This window comes from Dysidea avara, chromosome 14 (genome assembly GCF_963678975.1).
Source record: "Dysidea avara chromosome 14, odDysAvar1.4, whole genome shotgun sequence".
NCBI lineage: Eukaryota > Metazoa > Porifera > Demospongiae > Dictyoceratida > Dysideidae > Dysidea > Dysidea avara.
Window position 1 is genome coordinate 598,483 of NC_089285.1, and position 16,254 is coordinate 614,736.

The 16,254-nt window shown below is 39.5% G+C and overlaps 2 protein-coding genes across 2 annotated transcripts; one reads left to right on the forward strand and one right to left on the reverse strand.

Annotated features, from left to right (window-relative positions):
* The first annotated feature begins 3,521 nt into the window (after positions 1–3,521).
* LOC136244822 (uncharacterized) lies at positions 3,522–4,232 on the forward strand. The gene has a single exon (XM_066036370.1). It carries the CDS (start codon positions 3,522–3,524, stop codon positions 4,230–4,232), a length of 711 nt encoding a protein of 236 aa, XP_065892442.1.
* Positions 4,233–8,918: 4,686 nt separating this feature from the next.
* LOC136244823 (uncharacterized) lies at positions 8,919–12,121 on the reverse strand. Its single transcript, XM_066036371.1, has 2 exons — positions 12,067–12,121; positions 8,919–10,117 (listed from the first exon to the last, which is right to left on the reverse strand). Exons 1-2 carry the CDS (start codon positions 12,119–12,121, stop codon positions 8,919–8,921), a joined length of 1,254 nt encoding a protein of 417 aa, XP_065892443.1.
* Positions 12,122–16,254: the final 4,133 nt, after the last annotated feature.

Genomic DNA, 16,254 nt, shown 5'->3' on the forward strand with positions numbered 1-16,254 from the left:
GTCTGTCTGTGACTCGGTTACCCAAGCTAACTCTTCCTACCTTTAGCGGGGATCCCCTTCACTTTCAAACATTTTGGGACTCGTTTGAAGCAGCTGTACATAATAACAATGAGGGGTTGACTGGGGTACAGAAATTTCACTATTTAAAGGCACATTTGTTGGGTGATGCAGCACAAGTCATTGACAACTTCCCTTTGACTGACATGAATTACCTTCACTCTATGGCTTTGCTGAAGACAGGTTTGGGCAGCCATATAAGTTAGTCAATGCACACATGGATGCGTTAATGAACCTTCCCAAGCCTGTCAATAACTTGGCTAGTCTTCAAGGGTTCTGTCTCCTGAAGACTGCCATTTCTACTGTCTTGGCAGGTCCAATCAGTGTTGAAGGAAATATTCCACAGCAAAAATAGTGTTCCAATACTACATATTCTAACCCCATCTTTATTCAGTATTGGAACAACTATTTAAAAAAACTCCCTATAACAAAACAAAATGAACCTGAAATCTATAAATGACTCTAATGTTATTCACTATTGGGGACTGTGGTCTGTTTTTGTTTGAGCCAAGGTAGAATTTTTGGACTATTAGTTCCAACACCAAAACATAGACGGAATAAATACAGTCAGTATTTGTGTATGAATTATGCTGCGTTCTCTTCGATGAAGGTGCACAGTGCTCCTTCATCTCTCAGGACCTGGCAGACATACTTTGCCTAAAGGCAACCTATACAGAACGGATCTCCCTGTCCTCCTTCGGAAACACCGTATCTGCTACTAGATCCTTACAAGTAGCCAGTATTTCAGTGCACACACAAGACCAGAGTGCCATACCAATGTCAGTCTTGGTAGTACCCAAACTTGCAGCCCCACTACAGAACTCTGTACGTATGGAAAAAGGAACATGCCTTACTTGAAAGACCTGAAACTAGCCCACCCTGTTACCGAGGATGACAACTTTGAGATCAATATTCTTGTGGGGACTGACTACTATTGGACGTTCGTCCAAGACCACATCATTCGTGGCAATTAGGCATGAGGCTATTATGCTCCAAAAATTGAGCATTATGCTTTTGAGCAGTGCTCAAAAAATCACCTATTATGCTTTTGAGAATTGCCCATTATTCCCAAAATTATGCCACCATAATTGGCTAATAATGCCAGTTTATTGCTGTATCAGACCATTTTCATTGATGTTTAAGCTTCAAATAGTCTTGAATTCTTTAGCTGGTTGCTGTATTAGAGAATTTCATTTCAATATGACTGCTTTATTAGAGTAAATAATATTCAATGACTGTTCTATTAGAGTTTCTGACTGCTCTATTAGAGTATCTCGATGCAATCTGCAGATTTTCCTATTGTTAAAGCTTTATAATCACCTCAAAATGCTAGCATAATTCCTGATTTCCACACATACCTATTATGCCCGAAATTATGCCAGCATAATCGCCGCATCCCTAGTGGCAATGGCCCTACTGCAGTCCAGTCTCGCTTGGGTCACTTACTCTCTGCCCCTCTGTTACATTCATCTGCAGCGGTATCCCTTGTTCATGTCAACTTTACTGCTATGGACAAACAGGACCTGGACGCTTTCTGGACGACTGAAGCAGGTGGAATCTCCTCCAGCACAATGGATACTGATGATTCCTTCATGAAGGCCTACATGCAGAGCAGTATTAAACGCCAGCCTGATGGAGCCTTATCACTTAAGTTCCCATGGAAAGAGGATCATCCTCCTCTGTCCTCGAACTTCTCCATCTGTGCAAAGTGCACCAGATGTTTGGCTCAGCGGTTAGCCAAAACCCCAGAATTGCTGCAAATGTATGGCAAAATTCTTTCTGACCAGGAAAAGAAAGGGTTTATTGAAAAGGTGAATGACTTCAAAACTCACCTGGCACACTACATACCTCATAGACCGGTTAGGAAAGATTCAGATACCACACCTATCAGAATCGTTTACGACTGCAGTTGCAAACAGTCATCCCAGCATCCTAGTTTAAACGATTGCCTTCTCATTGGCCCGCCTTTCCTTAACCACCTCTGTGCCATACTTTTGCACTTTCGTCTTTATGTGCATGCTGTCTCTGCTGACATCGAGAAAGTATTTCTCCATGTTCAACTCGATGAATCAGACAGAGATTGCACTCGCTTCCTTTGGCTTTCTAACCCACAAGATCCGAGTAGCCCTTTCCAGCCTTACCATTTCAAGGTTGTCTTATTTGGTGCTAGCTGTTCACCATTCATGCCCAATGCAGCAATCACATTTCACTTACAGCAGCATCCATCACCAGTATCCACCAGCATCTTGAGGAGACTATATGTTGACAATGTTGTCTCAGGCTGTGACACCGAGCAAGAGCCCCTCCAATTCTTCCTAGAGTCCTGATCACTGATGAACATATCTAAATTTAATCTACGTACTTGGGCTTCTAACAGTCAATCTTTGAGGGACTTAGCTAAACAGCACAATGTTGCTGATGAGAAGAGATTGTTAAAGTTCTTGGATTGTGCTGGAATGTCAAACTCGATCGACTAGCTATGTAAACAGCAGCGCCATATGCCTTTGGGCTGGCATCAGCAAAGACATGTAAGATAGTAGGGGAAGGTTCTCCCATTCAGAGCATAGGAATATACAGTCGTGGGAAATGCTGTTGTAAGGCAACTGAGATGTCCGCTACAACGGAAGCCCACTTGAGCTGGTAGGTTTCGTTCAATTCAGTGTCCCAAGCTGCATACATTGTCTTGCCAAAAATCTTGAAGTAGTAGCTTGGCTGTTATAGTCACTGGAGTGATTAGGCCTAGAGGGTCAAAGATTGATGAGATGTAGTGGAGAATATCACGCTTTGTTACTGGAGTGGTGGTAGTAGTCTCAGGCTTGGAGCAGAAATCTCGTGTAGCTCCACTAAAACAACACACTCTACCCAGGCTGGAGCTCATGGCCGCAGTCATAGCAGCTCGCCTAAGTTCCTTTGTGGTGGACTCACTCACCCACAACACCGTCATTCACTAATGGTCAGATCCCCTATTTAAGCAGCATCAGGACAAGTCAAATTCATCAGATGATGGTGACCAGACACTACAAACCCAAAGTGGAGAGAAGACCTGCTCGTAAAGCGGCAATCCGGGGGAGACAAGTAAAAGAATGGACACAAACCTTAGGTGCCCCCCCCCCCCCCCCGAGGATGTTGAGAACTAGTAACTATGACATCAATATAATTATTATTAGATATTATGTAATGTGATATCACATGTATGTTCTTGTTAGTGCGCTTCATGATAACTGAGAACACAATTGTAGTTCGCGAGTGGAGTAGTCCATACCAAATCGTTCATAGCGGAACCTAGCTAGTGCTTCGAACTATCTATCACAGCAACATCTATGTAGAGACAGCTCACGTGAACTAAGGACTTCCTGAACTGCATTAATTAGTACTTTGGACACTGATTGTGTTGTATGATTTTGTGTATTGACTATTGTGGTCAGCCTGAAGATTCCGCCATTTTGGCCAGGTGACCCACAGATATGGTTTTGTCAAGTAGAGGCTCAGTTTTCTATCGTGGAATCAACCAACAGAGAACAATGTTTGATTACATCGTAGAATCACTTTCGCCTAAAGTCGCCACTGAAGTACTTGATTTGCTACTGAATTTACCTATGATAAATCCATTAACCGTGTTGAAAGAGCAACTTATTAAGCGTACGGCAGCATCAGAGCAATGCTGGATGCAACAGTTACTCAGCTTGGAGGACCTTGGAGACTGTAAGCCCACGCAAGTGTTACGTAGAATGCAGCAATTACTCGGAGATACACCTGGACTCATTGATAGTTCTTTTCTCCGCGAATTATTCCTGCAATACCTTCCAGCTAATGTGCGAATGGTCCTCGCCAATGCTAGTGATACTGTTCCACTCAATGAATTAGCCCAACTGGCTGATAGAATTGTGGAGGTAGCCACTCCTTCTGTCTCTGCAGTCAAGGTATCCCCAAACATCAATGAACTGGAAAAACTTCATCAAGATGTTGCTGAACTCAAACAGTTACTAACCTCACAGCATGGCGGTCGTTATTGCTCACCCAGCCCAGCTCCTCGCCAATCCTCTGGTGATAACATATGTTTGGAAACAAAGCACAGAAATGTAGACCACCTTGCACCTATTCGGGAAACAGCTCGGCCGGTCACTAGTGGTGACGAGTGCCGGCCCACAACCAAGTCACCTATTTTATGTTGTTGACAGTTCTTCAGGCTTACACTTTCTAGTGGATACAGGAGCAGAAGTCAGTGTCATTCCGCCGTCAAACACTGAACGCCGACATCCACAGGCTGGTTTTTTCCTACAAGCAGTTAACAACATTACGACTTACGGTTACCAATCACTCACCCTAGATTTAGGATTACAGTGAACATTCAGATGGATTTTTATTGTTGCTAATGTCAAGAACCCAATACTGGGTGAGATTTTTTTGCGAAACTACAGTTTACTTGTTGACCTGAAGCACCATAGACTTTCTGATGGCTTGACATTACTGAAAGTCCAAGTCAGGATTCATCACCAAGTCCTACAGTTTTCTCTACCCAACCTACTAACGAATTTCAGGATTCATCGCCAAGTCCTACAGTTTTCTCTACCCAACCCACTAACGAATTTGAAGCCATTCTTTCTGCATTTCCTATGGTAACGCAACCTTGCAATGGAGACTGTCCATCAAGCATGATGTCACCCATCACATCATGACCACTGGACCACCAGTCAGTGCACGTCCTAGGAGACTTTCCCCAGAGAAGCTCAAGATTGCTCGCCAAGAGTTCGAACACATGTTACAAGATGGCGTAGTTCGCCCATCTTCAAGCAGTTGGTCTTCACCCTTACATATGGTCCCCAAAAGTTGAATTTCTTCGGATGCCTTTCGATTACATCTGACCAGATTCGCGAAAAGGGGTCTTCCACACACATCCATTTCAATAGAAGACCATGTTCAAAAATCACAAAGACCTGAAATTTTCTGCATTCATTAACCTATATTGGTACTCGCTATACTGACCATCGATACATAGCTCTTACTAATCGTAAGTTATGAATTGTCTAAGTTGGTAAATTGCATGTGTCAGGAAGACCCCTCTTTGTAAATCCAGTCACATATATTTCAAAGGTACAATGGTACAGGATGAATACTTCAGGTTGATGTTACAATGGGATTATCCTGGGATGTACCACCTCCTACCAAATTGTACAATGGTACAGGATGGACACATGGGATTAAACCCTACTTGGTGGTATAATGGGATCATTCCGAGATGTCTCACCTGTACCAAATCGTACAATGGTACAGGATGGGAACTTGGAATTAAACCCCTCTTGGTGGTACAATGGGATTATCCCGGGATGTCCCACCTATACCAAATGGTACAATGGTACAGGATGGACACATGGGAATAAACCCCACTTGGTGGTACAATGGGATTATCCCAGGATGGACACTTGGGATAAACCCCTGTTGTTGGTACAATGGGATTATCCCAGGATGTCGATGGAAACTTTAGTACAATGGGATTATCCCGGGATGTCGATGGACAGTTTAGTACAATGGGATTATCCCGGGCTATAAGAAACAAATACAAGAAAAAAATTTGGAATTTTCAACTAGAGTAGGGCCATAACAATTGGAATTTTCAACTAGAGCCATAACAATTGTTGTATAGCATTACAGATGCTTGAATATAATCTTGAAGTGACTGTTCCTGTTGGTCTCCTAATCCAGAGTTTAGCAAGGAAAAGACTTATTCTACAGCTGCTGAGGATGGCTGCACAAGTCAATTTTTTTACTACAGTACACCAGTTTGGCAGACTTGTTTCCTGACTTTTCCACCATGACAGTTTGCCAACTGTGTCATCAAGATCCTCAACCTTAGCAAGACAAGCCGGAAGCTCAGCCTTCAAGTTGCATATTTCTTCAGTAGAAAGAAATGGAAAGGATTTTAAAAGATCTACTGATGAAGCATCAGGGTTAAGATTCCTTATCATTGTTGGGTTTGGCAACTGTGAAGCTTTAAAAGCCATTAAGGGAATTTTCAAGCTAGTATTAAGCTGTAGATTAAAATATTCTAAAACTGGCTGAAGATGGTGTAACTAATGCACATCTACAAAAGATGAAGAGACTAGGCCTGGTGTGTGGACCAATGTCACTGTTTTGATCAGAAATGATTTTATGCCTCTAAATTGTAGCAATAACTGTTGCATGACCTCCCAATTGCTCCACCATCTAGTATGGTTTTACATTGCAATAGCTTTGCCAGTTTGTTCTTTTCACAAACACTTTGTTTTAGTGCTATGTGAAAACAGTGTCAACCATGCACTAACAAATTCAGTAAGATTTGAAAGTTTAAAGTGATCACCCACTGGCAATGCTGCAGAACAATAAAAATTTGCTGCAAGAAGAGATAGAGTTCTGGCTAATATTGTTTTGTTTGTGGATACTTCGCTCCTGTATCTCATAAGTGATCCAACTGATCCTGTTGTTGTTTGGGGGAAGGTAGCAGGACACTTTGAGAAGAAAACTTGGGCAACAATGCCGCAAACAGTGATGTGTGTGGAAAAATGAATGAGAAATCACTAGGTGGTGCGGAATATTTTCTGACGTTTCTTGATGATAAGACACAATATGTGTGAGTATATTGTCTACAGTGTAAAGACCAGGTATTTGAAAAATTTTGTGGATGGCAAGTAATGGTAAAGAGATCCACTAGTCAAACGTTGAAAGCTATATGCACAGACAATAGAGGAGAGCTTACCTCCACTGAGTTTGAAGCACACCTACGAGCAGAAGGAGTAAAACATGAACTTACAATACCGAAAAACCCAGAACAAAATGGTGTGGCTGAACGTATGAACAGAACCCTTGTTGAGACCGTTAGGTCAATGCTGTCTTGTACCAACTTACCACACAAAGTTTGGGGTGAAGCTCTCTCCACTGAAGCTTATCTGCGTAACCGAAGCCTTACCAAAGCAGTAAAAGGGCAGACCCCATATGTGGCCTGGACTGGGAAAAAACCCAAAGTTGATCACCTGAGAATTTTAGGGTGCCAAACTTTTGTATATGTTCCTAAAGATGAGAGAATGAAACTAGATTCAAAATCTAAGAAGTGTTTTCTGTATTCAAGCCTTTTTGTACAAGTATCGCTGGTTTTCTAAAGCGACTATAATTCTACCATTATTGGCAGCGATTTACGAGATTTAGCAAACTGCAGTATGTTATATTAACAGTGCTTACAAAAAATAGGTTAACAGCTTAGCTAAATGATCGTTGTTCAGCTTAGACGATTGTACAACACATTCTTGCAGTGGGCATTAAATAGATCCGTCAAGCAAATGTTTTCTAGTGTGTCTATAGCAGAAGCGAACTAATTTCTAGCACAATTCTAGTTATTGTGTGAAAGTTGGAAACAGTGCACAATCTGTTTAAAACGAGATTTTAACTTGGCGCACGCCCCTATTGGTTCCATTCCGGCTTTCATTAGTACCCTTTCACCACCAATTATTCCCAAAATTATGCCGGCATAATAGACGTATGCCTACATCTGGTCCAGTTGAACTTTGCAATAGTATGTTTTTATGCCAAACCACACAGCTGCAACAGTTTATTGACGACATAAATGCAAATATAGAATGCTACACACAAGAGTGCACTGGAAAACTTATGTAAACTTGACTTGGTAGGTATGCAGTGATTAATTTTAAGTGTGGTAGTTATAGTGAGTGATTGGTTGATTTAACAAGCTCTGTTAATGTTGAATTTTTCATTGCCTGGCTTGCATTTTGGTTGTACAAGTTACTCTTATAGCCAGTGTCGCAAACGAAGAAGAACGGACGAATTGCAACCGCTGATCATTTCTCTCAAGTGATTTTATGATTTGAAAAGACATATTTATACAACAAATATTGTGACGTAATTTCCATTATTATGTAATAATATAATATGATGTAATAATAATAATGATAAAATCATTCAGTTCATGACACTCCCAGGGGAGACGCAAAAGAAGACTCCAGTAATTTCATCATCATCACGTAATAGTCTAGATATTCTGTTTCTTGCTTCAACAGCTGCAGCTCTCTTTATTGGGGTTGATAAATCTTCTACGTTACTGTCAGATAATTCTTCCTTGTTAGGGGTGATTGATTTAATTTTAAGGGGATATAAAAAATTAATCGATCTTTCTAAAATGTTCTTGTTGGGTAACTTGACTTTTGCTGTTTGAATTTGAGAGTCTCTGCCTCGAATCAACTCAGCACATAAACCGATATTCTTAACAATTTTCTTAAAGAAGAACAATTCAGTATGTTTGAGCCAAACAAAAACACTTTGTCAGTTCTATTAATTCCAGCCACACCAATAACTTCAACACTAGGTTTGGATTTTCTTGCTTCCTCCAAGCTTTCTGATGTAATTTCAGGTAAGTTCCAAGCCGGTCATAATTGATTGTCTCCCAACCATGGACATTTGTCAATCTCACCAACTGATAATCCACGGGTTGCCAAATCAGCTGGATTATCATTTGAAGCAATAAAATGAATTTTGAATTCTCTGTTTAGTTTGATTTCCTTCAGTCAGTTCTCAACAAACACTGACAATTGTTTTGGTGTTTTTAACCAATGTAGCACACACTGGGAGTCAGTCCAAATTATCCTCTCAGATATAGCCATTCTTAGTTCAGCAGCAACAAAATTTGCAGCTCTAGTACCAATCAAAACAGCTAATAACTCAAGACGAGGTATAGTAAATTTCTTTAACTTCTTAGACTTTCCTGTTGGAACAAGTCGTACCTTTGAGAATATAAGGTTTGTTTGAATATTACTACCATCTACAATTCTCAAATAAACCGTTGTAGCATAGCAAACCATAGACGCATCACAAAATACCAATTACTGACAAACTCCTCCATTCTGATTACCCACAAACCAGGGAATGCTTAAACAAGGGATAGAGGTAAGCACACTAAGAACTCGATTCCAATCCTTAACAAGATTATCAGGTAAGGGATCATCCCATGATATGTCTAACTTCCACAACGTTTGTAAGAATACTCTACCATAGTATGTAACAGGGGTGATAAGCCCAAGTGGGTCAAATATCCCTGCAACAGTATGTAAGACATCTCTTTTTGTCACAAAATTACTAGATGGTGCCTTACCCACTCCTGACATATGTAGTACATCACTTATCTTATTCCACTTTAATCCAAACACCTTTAGTTCATCACTCACAGCATTTACCCGTTCCTCAACTGGCAGTCCATTCAAGAATTCATTGGAATTAGAATTCCATTCTCTAAGATTCATGGAGGCTCTCCTAAATATCGACTTTGCTTCCTGATACACAATAAAGGCTTCTTCACTAGATTTAATCCCGATTAACAAATTGTCTACATAAATATTGTTCATTATCTTCATAGCAAGTGGTGTCCCCTCTTTCTGTAAATGATACTTCAATGTAGCAGCAAGTAGAAATGGGCTACAGGTTAGTCCAAATGGTACTCCACAGAAACGATACACAATTAAATTGTCATCGTTAACAGGTCTATCTAAATGTTTCAACCACAAAAAACGTATAACATCACGCTCAAATTCTTGTATACCAATCTGCAAAAATGCCTTTTCTATATCTGCAAGAACGACAATCCAATGTAATCTGAATCTTATTAGTAACCCAATCAAGTCAGGTAGTATAGTGGGACCACGGTGTAAACATTCATTTAAGCTGCTTGAATTTCTCTGAACCTTGGCTGAAGCATCATAAACAATGCGAACTTTTGTGGTAGATTTTGATGGCGTCAGGACTGGGTGGTGGGGCAAGTAATGGCTCCTTGTACCACTTGAGGTGAAATTATCAGCTGTTTCTATAATTCCTTTGTGTACTTGTCGATTGATTATGTTGCTATATTTCTGTAGGAGCTCTGGGTCATGCTGAAGACGATTGACCAATGACTTCAACCGCTTTAACGCCAAGATATAGTTGGCATCCAAACAGAATTGCTGTTGTTTCCATGGCCACACAACTTGGTATCTTCCATCACTAAACTTAATATTCTCACAAAACTTATGAAGAGTCTCATCATCGTTATCTAATCATTCAGTTCATGACAGCCAGTGGCTTAATGCATTCACAGTAAAATAAAGCTTTGGAATAAAGCTTAGGTATGGCAGCAGTTAACAGTTAAACTGTTGCATCCCATTGTGAATATATATTCAAAATTGTACATTCACAATTAGAAACTTTGTCAACAATTCTTAGTTTTATTTGGCATTTGTGCATGCAAGGAAAACATTTCTATCATCTTCTTTAGTGTGCCCAAAAGCTGCATGCCCTCACAGTACCATGATACAGTTGATCCTGTTGCAGTGGTAGAATGGAGACTCATCTTCAGCAAAAAATGTTGATACACAAAAATCTAAAGTAATGCTGTGTGGTGGTCATGTTCCACACCCTCACACTAAACCTCTTGGGGAAATTGTAATGCAAATTTAAACTAAACCTCTTGGGGAAATTGTAACGCAAATCAAAAAAAATTTCTGGAGTTACCACAATAAAATGTCACTATGTAAAATGACACAAAAAGAAATCTGGCTGTCTACCCAAGTCTTTTTGCGTGGCATTCAAACCAACTTTTTTGTTGTTGTTAGTTATTAAAAGTAGAAATGATCCACAGTTTTTGTAACTCGTCTTCTTAGGGAAGTATCGTGTCTGTGACATTCATACTTGGGAAAGGGGCATTTATGATTTACATAGTATCAGAGCCTGCTCTTGTGGCAATTGCAAAGGTGACACTATAGAGTGTGAGGGTGAAGATTACCACTCCAAGAACCCTCTCAGGGGCGGATCCAGGGGGGAGCTTTGGGGGCTGAAGCCCCTTCATATTTAGGCTTTACTTGATCAATATGCTGAGGATTACAATGAAATTTGTCTTAGCATAATTATATGATCACTAATAATACAAATACTCATAAAACCACCTTATAAACATCTTTCCAAGGTATTATCAGTGGATTTATGCTAAAGTTTATGCAACAAGGACCTGGATCAGCATTGGAGGTGTACAAGATCGAGATACTCTAATAGAGCAGTCAGCTAACTACTCTAATAGAACATTCACTGGAAACATGTAGTTGGCTCTGTTATGGAATTTTTCCTGCACCCATACATACAATGAAGTGGATTGGTCTGTTTAAAAGGTTTCATTCATCTACTTGTGTAGTTAATATGTATGGTAATACTTAATTCAAGTACACAATTTTCAGTGAAAATGCTCTCAGATTCAACCTTGTATTGTTCAAATTTCAAAATTTTCCACTTTCAACATTATTATTCTAACATGCACCTGTTCAGTGTTGTGCAATTGTGAGAGGGGTGCATCATGTACTTGGTTGTCTGTACCTACCCAAACTTTTCCATAACAAAATGCTTCAGAGAGCCATACCTATAATCTAAAGGCAGTATATAAAATATCTACAGGCAGAAAATATTATGAATTTTATGTGAAAATGTCTCCAAATTGCAATATTTTAGCATCTATTTTTCAAAATTTTCCTGGGGGGGCATGCCCCCAGACCCCCCTAGTTCCAGCATGCTTCACATGCTGGGAAGTGCGCTTTGCACACCTCTACCCAAGAGATTAGTACCTTGAGTTAGCCCCCCCCTTTCATAAATCCTAGATCTGCCCCTGCCTCTGACATTCCCATTTTATGCTCGCTAGGTTGAGTGTTCTAATTGTTCATCACAAGCCCCTCAAATCATACAAGCTGGAAGAAAGCTCGTGTTTAAGAGAAAGAAAGGAAGCAGTGGATTTGCAGACATGGCTCAGATGATGAAGATGGCGACAATGACTTGAGTGATAACACTCACAATGAACAACATAGTACCTTTTCAAGGACACATGGGAAATGTAAGTGCACCCACAGAATAACCAGCCATCATGATTGTCCATTGAATAATAAAAGGTGACAAGTTATTTTGAAGATGAGTGTACAGTTATAGCCTCTGAAGAGGAGATGAGGGTTAGATAGAGTAACTCACAGTAGAGGCTGTCTGCTAAATCCTTGAAACTGTAGACTGTAACTTGATCTTTCATTTTATCGAACTTAACTTTTGAATTGTTTTCCTTTCCTATGACTACAATCTTCAAAATATTTTGTGCTTGTGTTTGATTTTTTTCTTTGTACGCATATAAACATAGCATTGTATCTCTATTAATTGACTATCACTGTGTCATTAAGCTGAAGGCAGCCATTGACCAATCTATTGAAGGGCTGCACTGCTGTAGTGTCATGCATTATGTTCAGCACTGCCCATGCCACTAGTTTGTAAACCAAAGATACAACTGATTGCAGGTTAGCACAAATTGTGTTCAGTAATGTTGAGTAATCTTCTGAATGTATTAGTGAAGCAATGTTAAAAGGGATGTTTAGCACATCCTTTTCAGAAGAAAGCAGCCACTCAGAGTGACAGAGGAGCAATCATATATATTTTTGTTGACTTCTTGGACAGATGTGAAGGTGAATGTGTATAATAAGTTATATAACCATTGTTTATGTACATGTACATACACTGATTGCAGCTGGTGAAGGCATATGTAAGCTGGAGGAAGTGTTGATCTTCTGTACTGATGCGGATTGTGTTCCACCATGATTTGATTCAATATTATTGTAAATTACATCAATAATAACCATACTCACTATAAGTTTGGAAAAATGCAACAGGTGTAATGACCTACTTAATTATACTAGAATGTCCAAGAGGTGGTGATTCATGCATCTCAGCATAATGGTTACATTTGATCATCACATGTACTACAGTTAAAATTAGTTTGCATGTTGTTTTTTACAAAATATAAAAATAATAGTGCTAATGTACAGTAATATGTGACCGGATTTGACAAAACCAGGCTTCCACACACATCCAATTCTTCGACTTTAATTGCTAGTAACTTGACAATGCAGTATGCTATTGCCCTCAATTTTCACACAATGCTTTCATTGCTTTATGTAATAACAAGTCCAAATTGGAAACTGATAGCTCACTTTCATACTGAATTATGGTCCTTCAAAGTCGTAAATTTGGATGTGTGTGGAAGCCTGGTTTTGTCAAATCCGGTCACATATATTATGTAAATTCATGTGTACCACATATTCAGAAGATTATGATGATGCATTAACACAGTATTGCTCATTGTGTTGCTTGCTAAATATGTTGTAAAGCTACAGTAGCAAAGTAGAATTTGCATAATTACTACTGAAGACTTCAACAAACTGCCAGTATAATATATATGATTTGTATGCCAATTTTCAGTCAAAGTTGCCACCAAATTCAATCTTGGGAAGTAATTTTTTTAAATTTCCTGGGGAGGCGTGCCCCCATACCCCTGTAGAGGGCTCATGTTTTGCATTTTGCAGAGTATGCTTCGCACACTGTGTGCCGCATCACTTCTATGTGTGTTTGGTATAAAATTATCATTAACTCTTTATATAGATGTCAATCCTGTCCAAACATTTTAGCAAAATCCTTCTTGGAGTGGGGCTGAAAACCGCGATAAAGATCTAGATACTCTAATAGAGCAGTCACTCTCTAGGAGGGGGGGCTTAGCCTCCCTCAGAATGATATCACACGGAAATTATCCTTCTTTGAGTGGGGTTGAATATTGAAAAGACTGATGAACTTCAATAGAACCTTCAAATATAACAGAGTAGTCAAAACACTTCATAAAATACATTCCTATACAAAAGTAGTCTATACATAAACAAACAAAAAAATACTACTGACCTCCTACTTGAGAGTTGACTGCACCAAGTGTTTACAGGTGTCTAAATGCTTTATGATTAATAATCTGGTCAACATTGCCTAGAAGAGTTTGTACTAACTGCAAATAGCCATACTTTTGACTTAAAAAGTTGGTGCTTTAGTTGAAATGCTTGTATTATATACTTATAAATTAATTCTGGTTAATTTTGAGACATTGTAAAAATAGCTACAGGTTTAGGGGGCTGTGTCCCCCAGACCCACTGCTGCTAGATATCTATAGTCTGGTTAGCCTTGTAGTAGTTGCCGATACCACGATTAACAAAGATTCATCTCATTTACAAACACACCAGCATGTACAATACACTAATACACATGATCTATTTGGCCAGGTGGAGCTACAATAGGAAGTAAGTTGTTGGCAGACTTCATCAGACCTCTGGTGATGCAGGAAGTTTGCTGAGACTATTGTATCTAGATTGGGATCAAACAAAGCAAGAACACGGTCAGTACTAAGAATATGCTGTACCTTTGCAAAGGCCTCTTCCTGAGCAGGTCCCCAGATGTTTAGAGCTTAGCAGGTCTCCTGGTGGCTTGGTTACTTTAGCCAGATTGGGTTGGTCATCTGATTGGCCATGCCCAGGAAATGGAGGATATCACCAACATTGGTAGGCCTTGGAGTCTGTTGGATGGCTTTGATTTTGTCAGGATCAGGGTGAATTCCTTTGTCATCAATGGTGTGGCCCAGGAAGCGAATGTAGTTCTAAGAAAATTAGCACTTCTCTGCATTTAGAGTGAGAGAGATTGGATCCTTGTAAACAACTCAACACTTTCTCTAGACAGCTGTAATGTTCAGATTGAGTTTCCCATGAATAAGAATATCGTCCATGAGTCAGACGACTCCTCTAAGGCCACTGAGAATTGTAGACATTCATCTTTGGAAGTGCTCAGGCACTGAGGAAATGCCAAATGGCAGACGTTTGAAACAGTATCGCCCATACGGGGAAATTGAAGGTAGTTAGTAAAGCGGACTCATGTGAGACCAAAATCCTGAATTGGCATCCAAGGTAGAAAACACAGTAACACCAGCAAGTTGGGCCAGTGTCTGTTTTACTACTAACCCAGCACACCAATCAGTTGGTTGTTCTATCTTCTCTATAACTCCCAGCGTTTCCATCCTTGCCAATAGGCCTTTCATTTTTGGTAGAAGTATTCATTAACTTTGTAGGGTTTCTTAACTGACTGCTGGAGTACATTATGTCAACCAAAATACCACAACCTCAATAGGCTCCTGTACATTTTAGCCCTTTATTAAAAATTCTGCGGTTGTGTAACCATACCGTATATCCTAATAAATAGTATGCTAGTAAATAGACCAAAGCCTGCTCGACACACTGGTGGTGGTCTGGGATTAATCTGTCAAGGCAATCCTGAATAGTGAAGCGACAACGCTGACATGGTTTTGTGGTCAAAATTCGCTATTGATATACGTGATTGGTGCAAAGAGATAGGTTTAACAATACAATAAACTGGTAAGGACTCTTCTTTGTAATGTAAAGTAACACTTTAGGTAGTAGCGAACTTACTAATCAAGGTTTTTAACAATATCGCTAGCATTATTAGCCCAAAAAAACAATTAACTTTATTGCTTCACTACACCAGATTTCCTTGACAGATTAATCCCAGACCATCACCAGTGTGTAGGGCAGGCTTTGGTCTATTTAACAGTACACTGTTTATTGGAATATACAGTATGGTTACACCACAGAATTTTAAAAAAAGGTCAAAAATATGTATTGAGCCTATTGAGGATTGGAGTATTTTCACAGAAGAATGTACTCCAGTGCTTACATCATCAGTAATTAGTCTGATTGCATACCTTAGGCCCAAAAATGAAATGGCCTATTCTTCCTTAAGTAATAACCTGTGGGAGAAGAGGGATCGTGGGAGAAGAGGGATAGCTGTACAGAGGGAGAACAGCTTTGCTCCCTCAATGTGGTAATTCCCTTCCAGTTTCCCTAGTCCTGTAAACAGATTTGGAAATTGTCGCTTCACTGAGGATTCTGTGAATTGAATGATATTAGCATGTTTAACCAATCCAATTTCTTCAATTGTGACCCAATTTGTGAAAAGGTACCTTTTCCGAACATTTTTAAAAAACTGTTTTTTTCTGTTAAAATTCTAGCGATATACACCCAACTGTTATTGAGATAGTGATTTTTGACTTCAGTACATTACAAACTAACTTTAATAAATTGATCAGACTTGTAGTACAGAAGATTCCATACATTCTCCGTAACAAATCAAGATGACAAATCTTCTGCAGGCTTCTCCTTAATCGGTAACAAATCACCGTTCTTATAAATGGAACGAAATTACAAAGTTAAGCGGAATTGCTTTACGTGTCAATAAGCTTACAAGAAAACTACCTCAATCAAGAAATTAGTAATCCACAATGATGTTTATCAT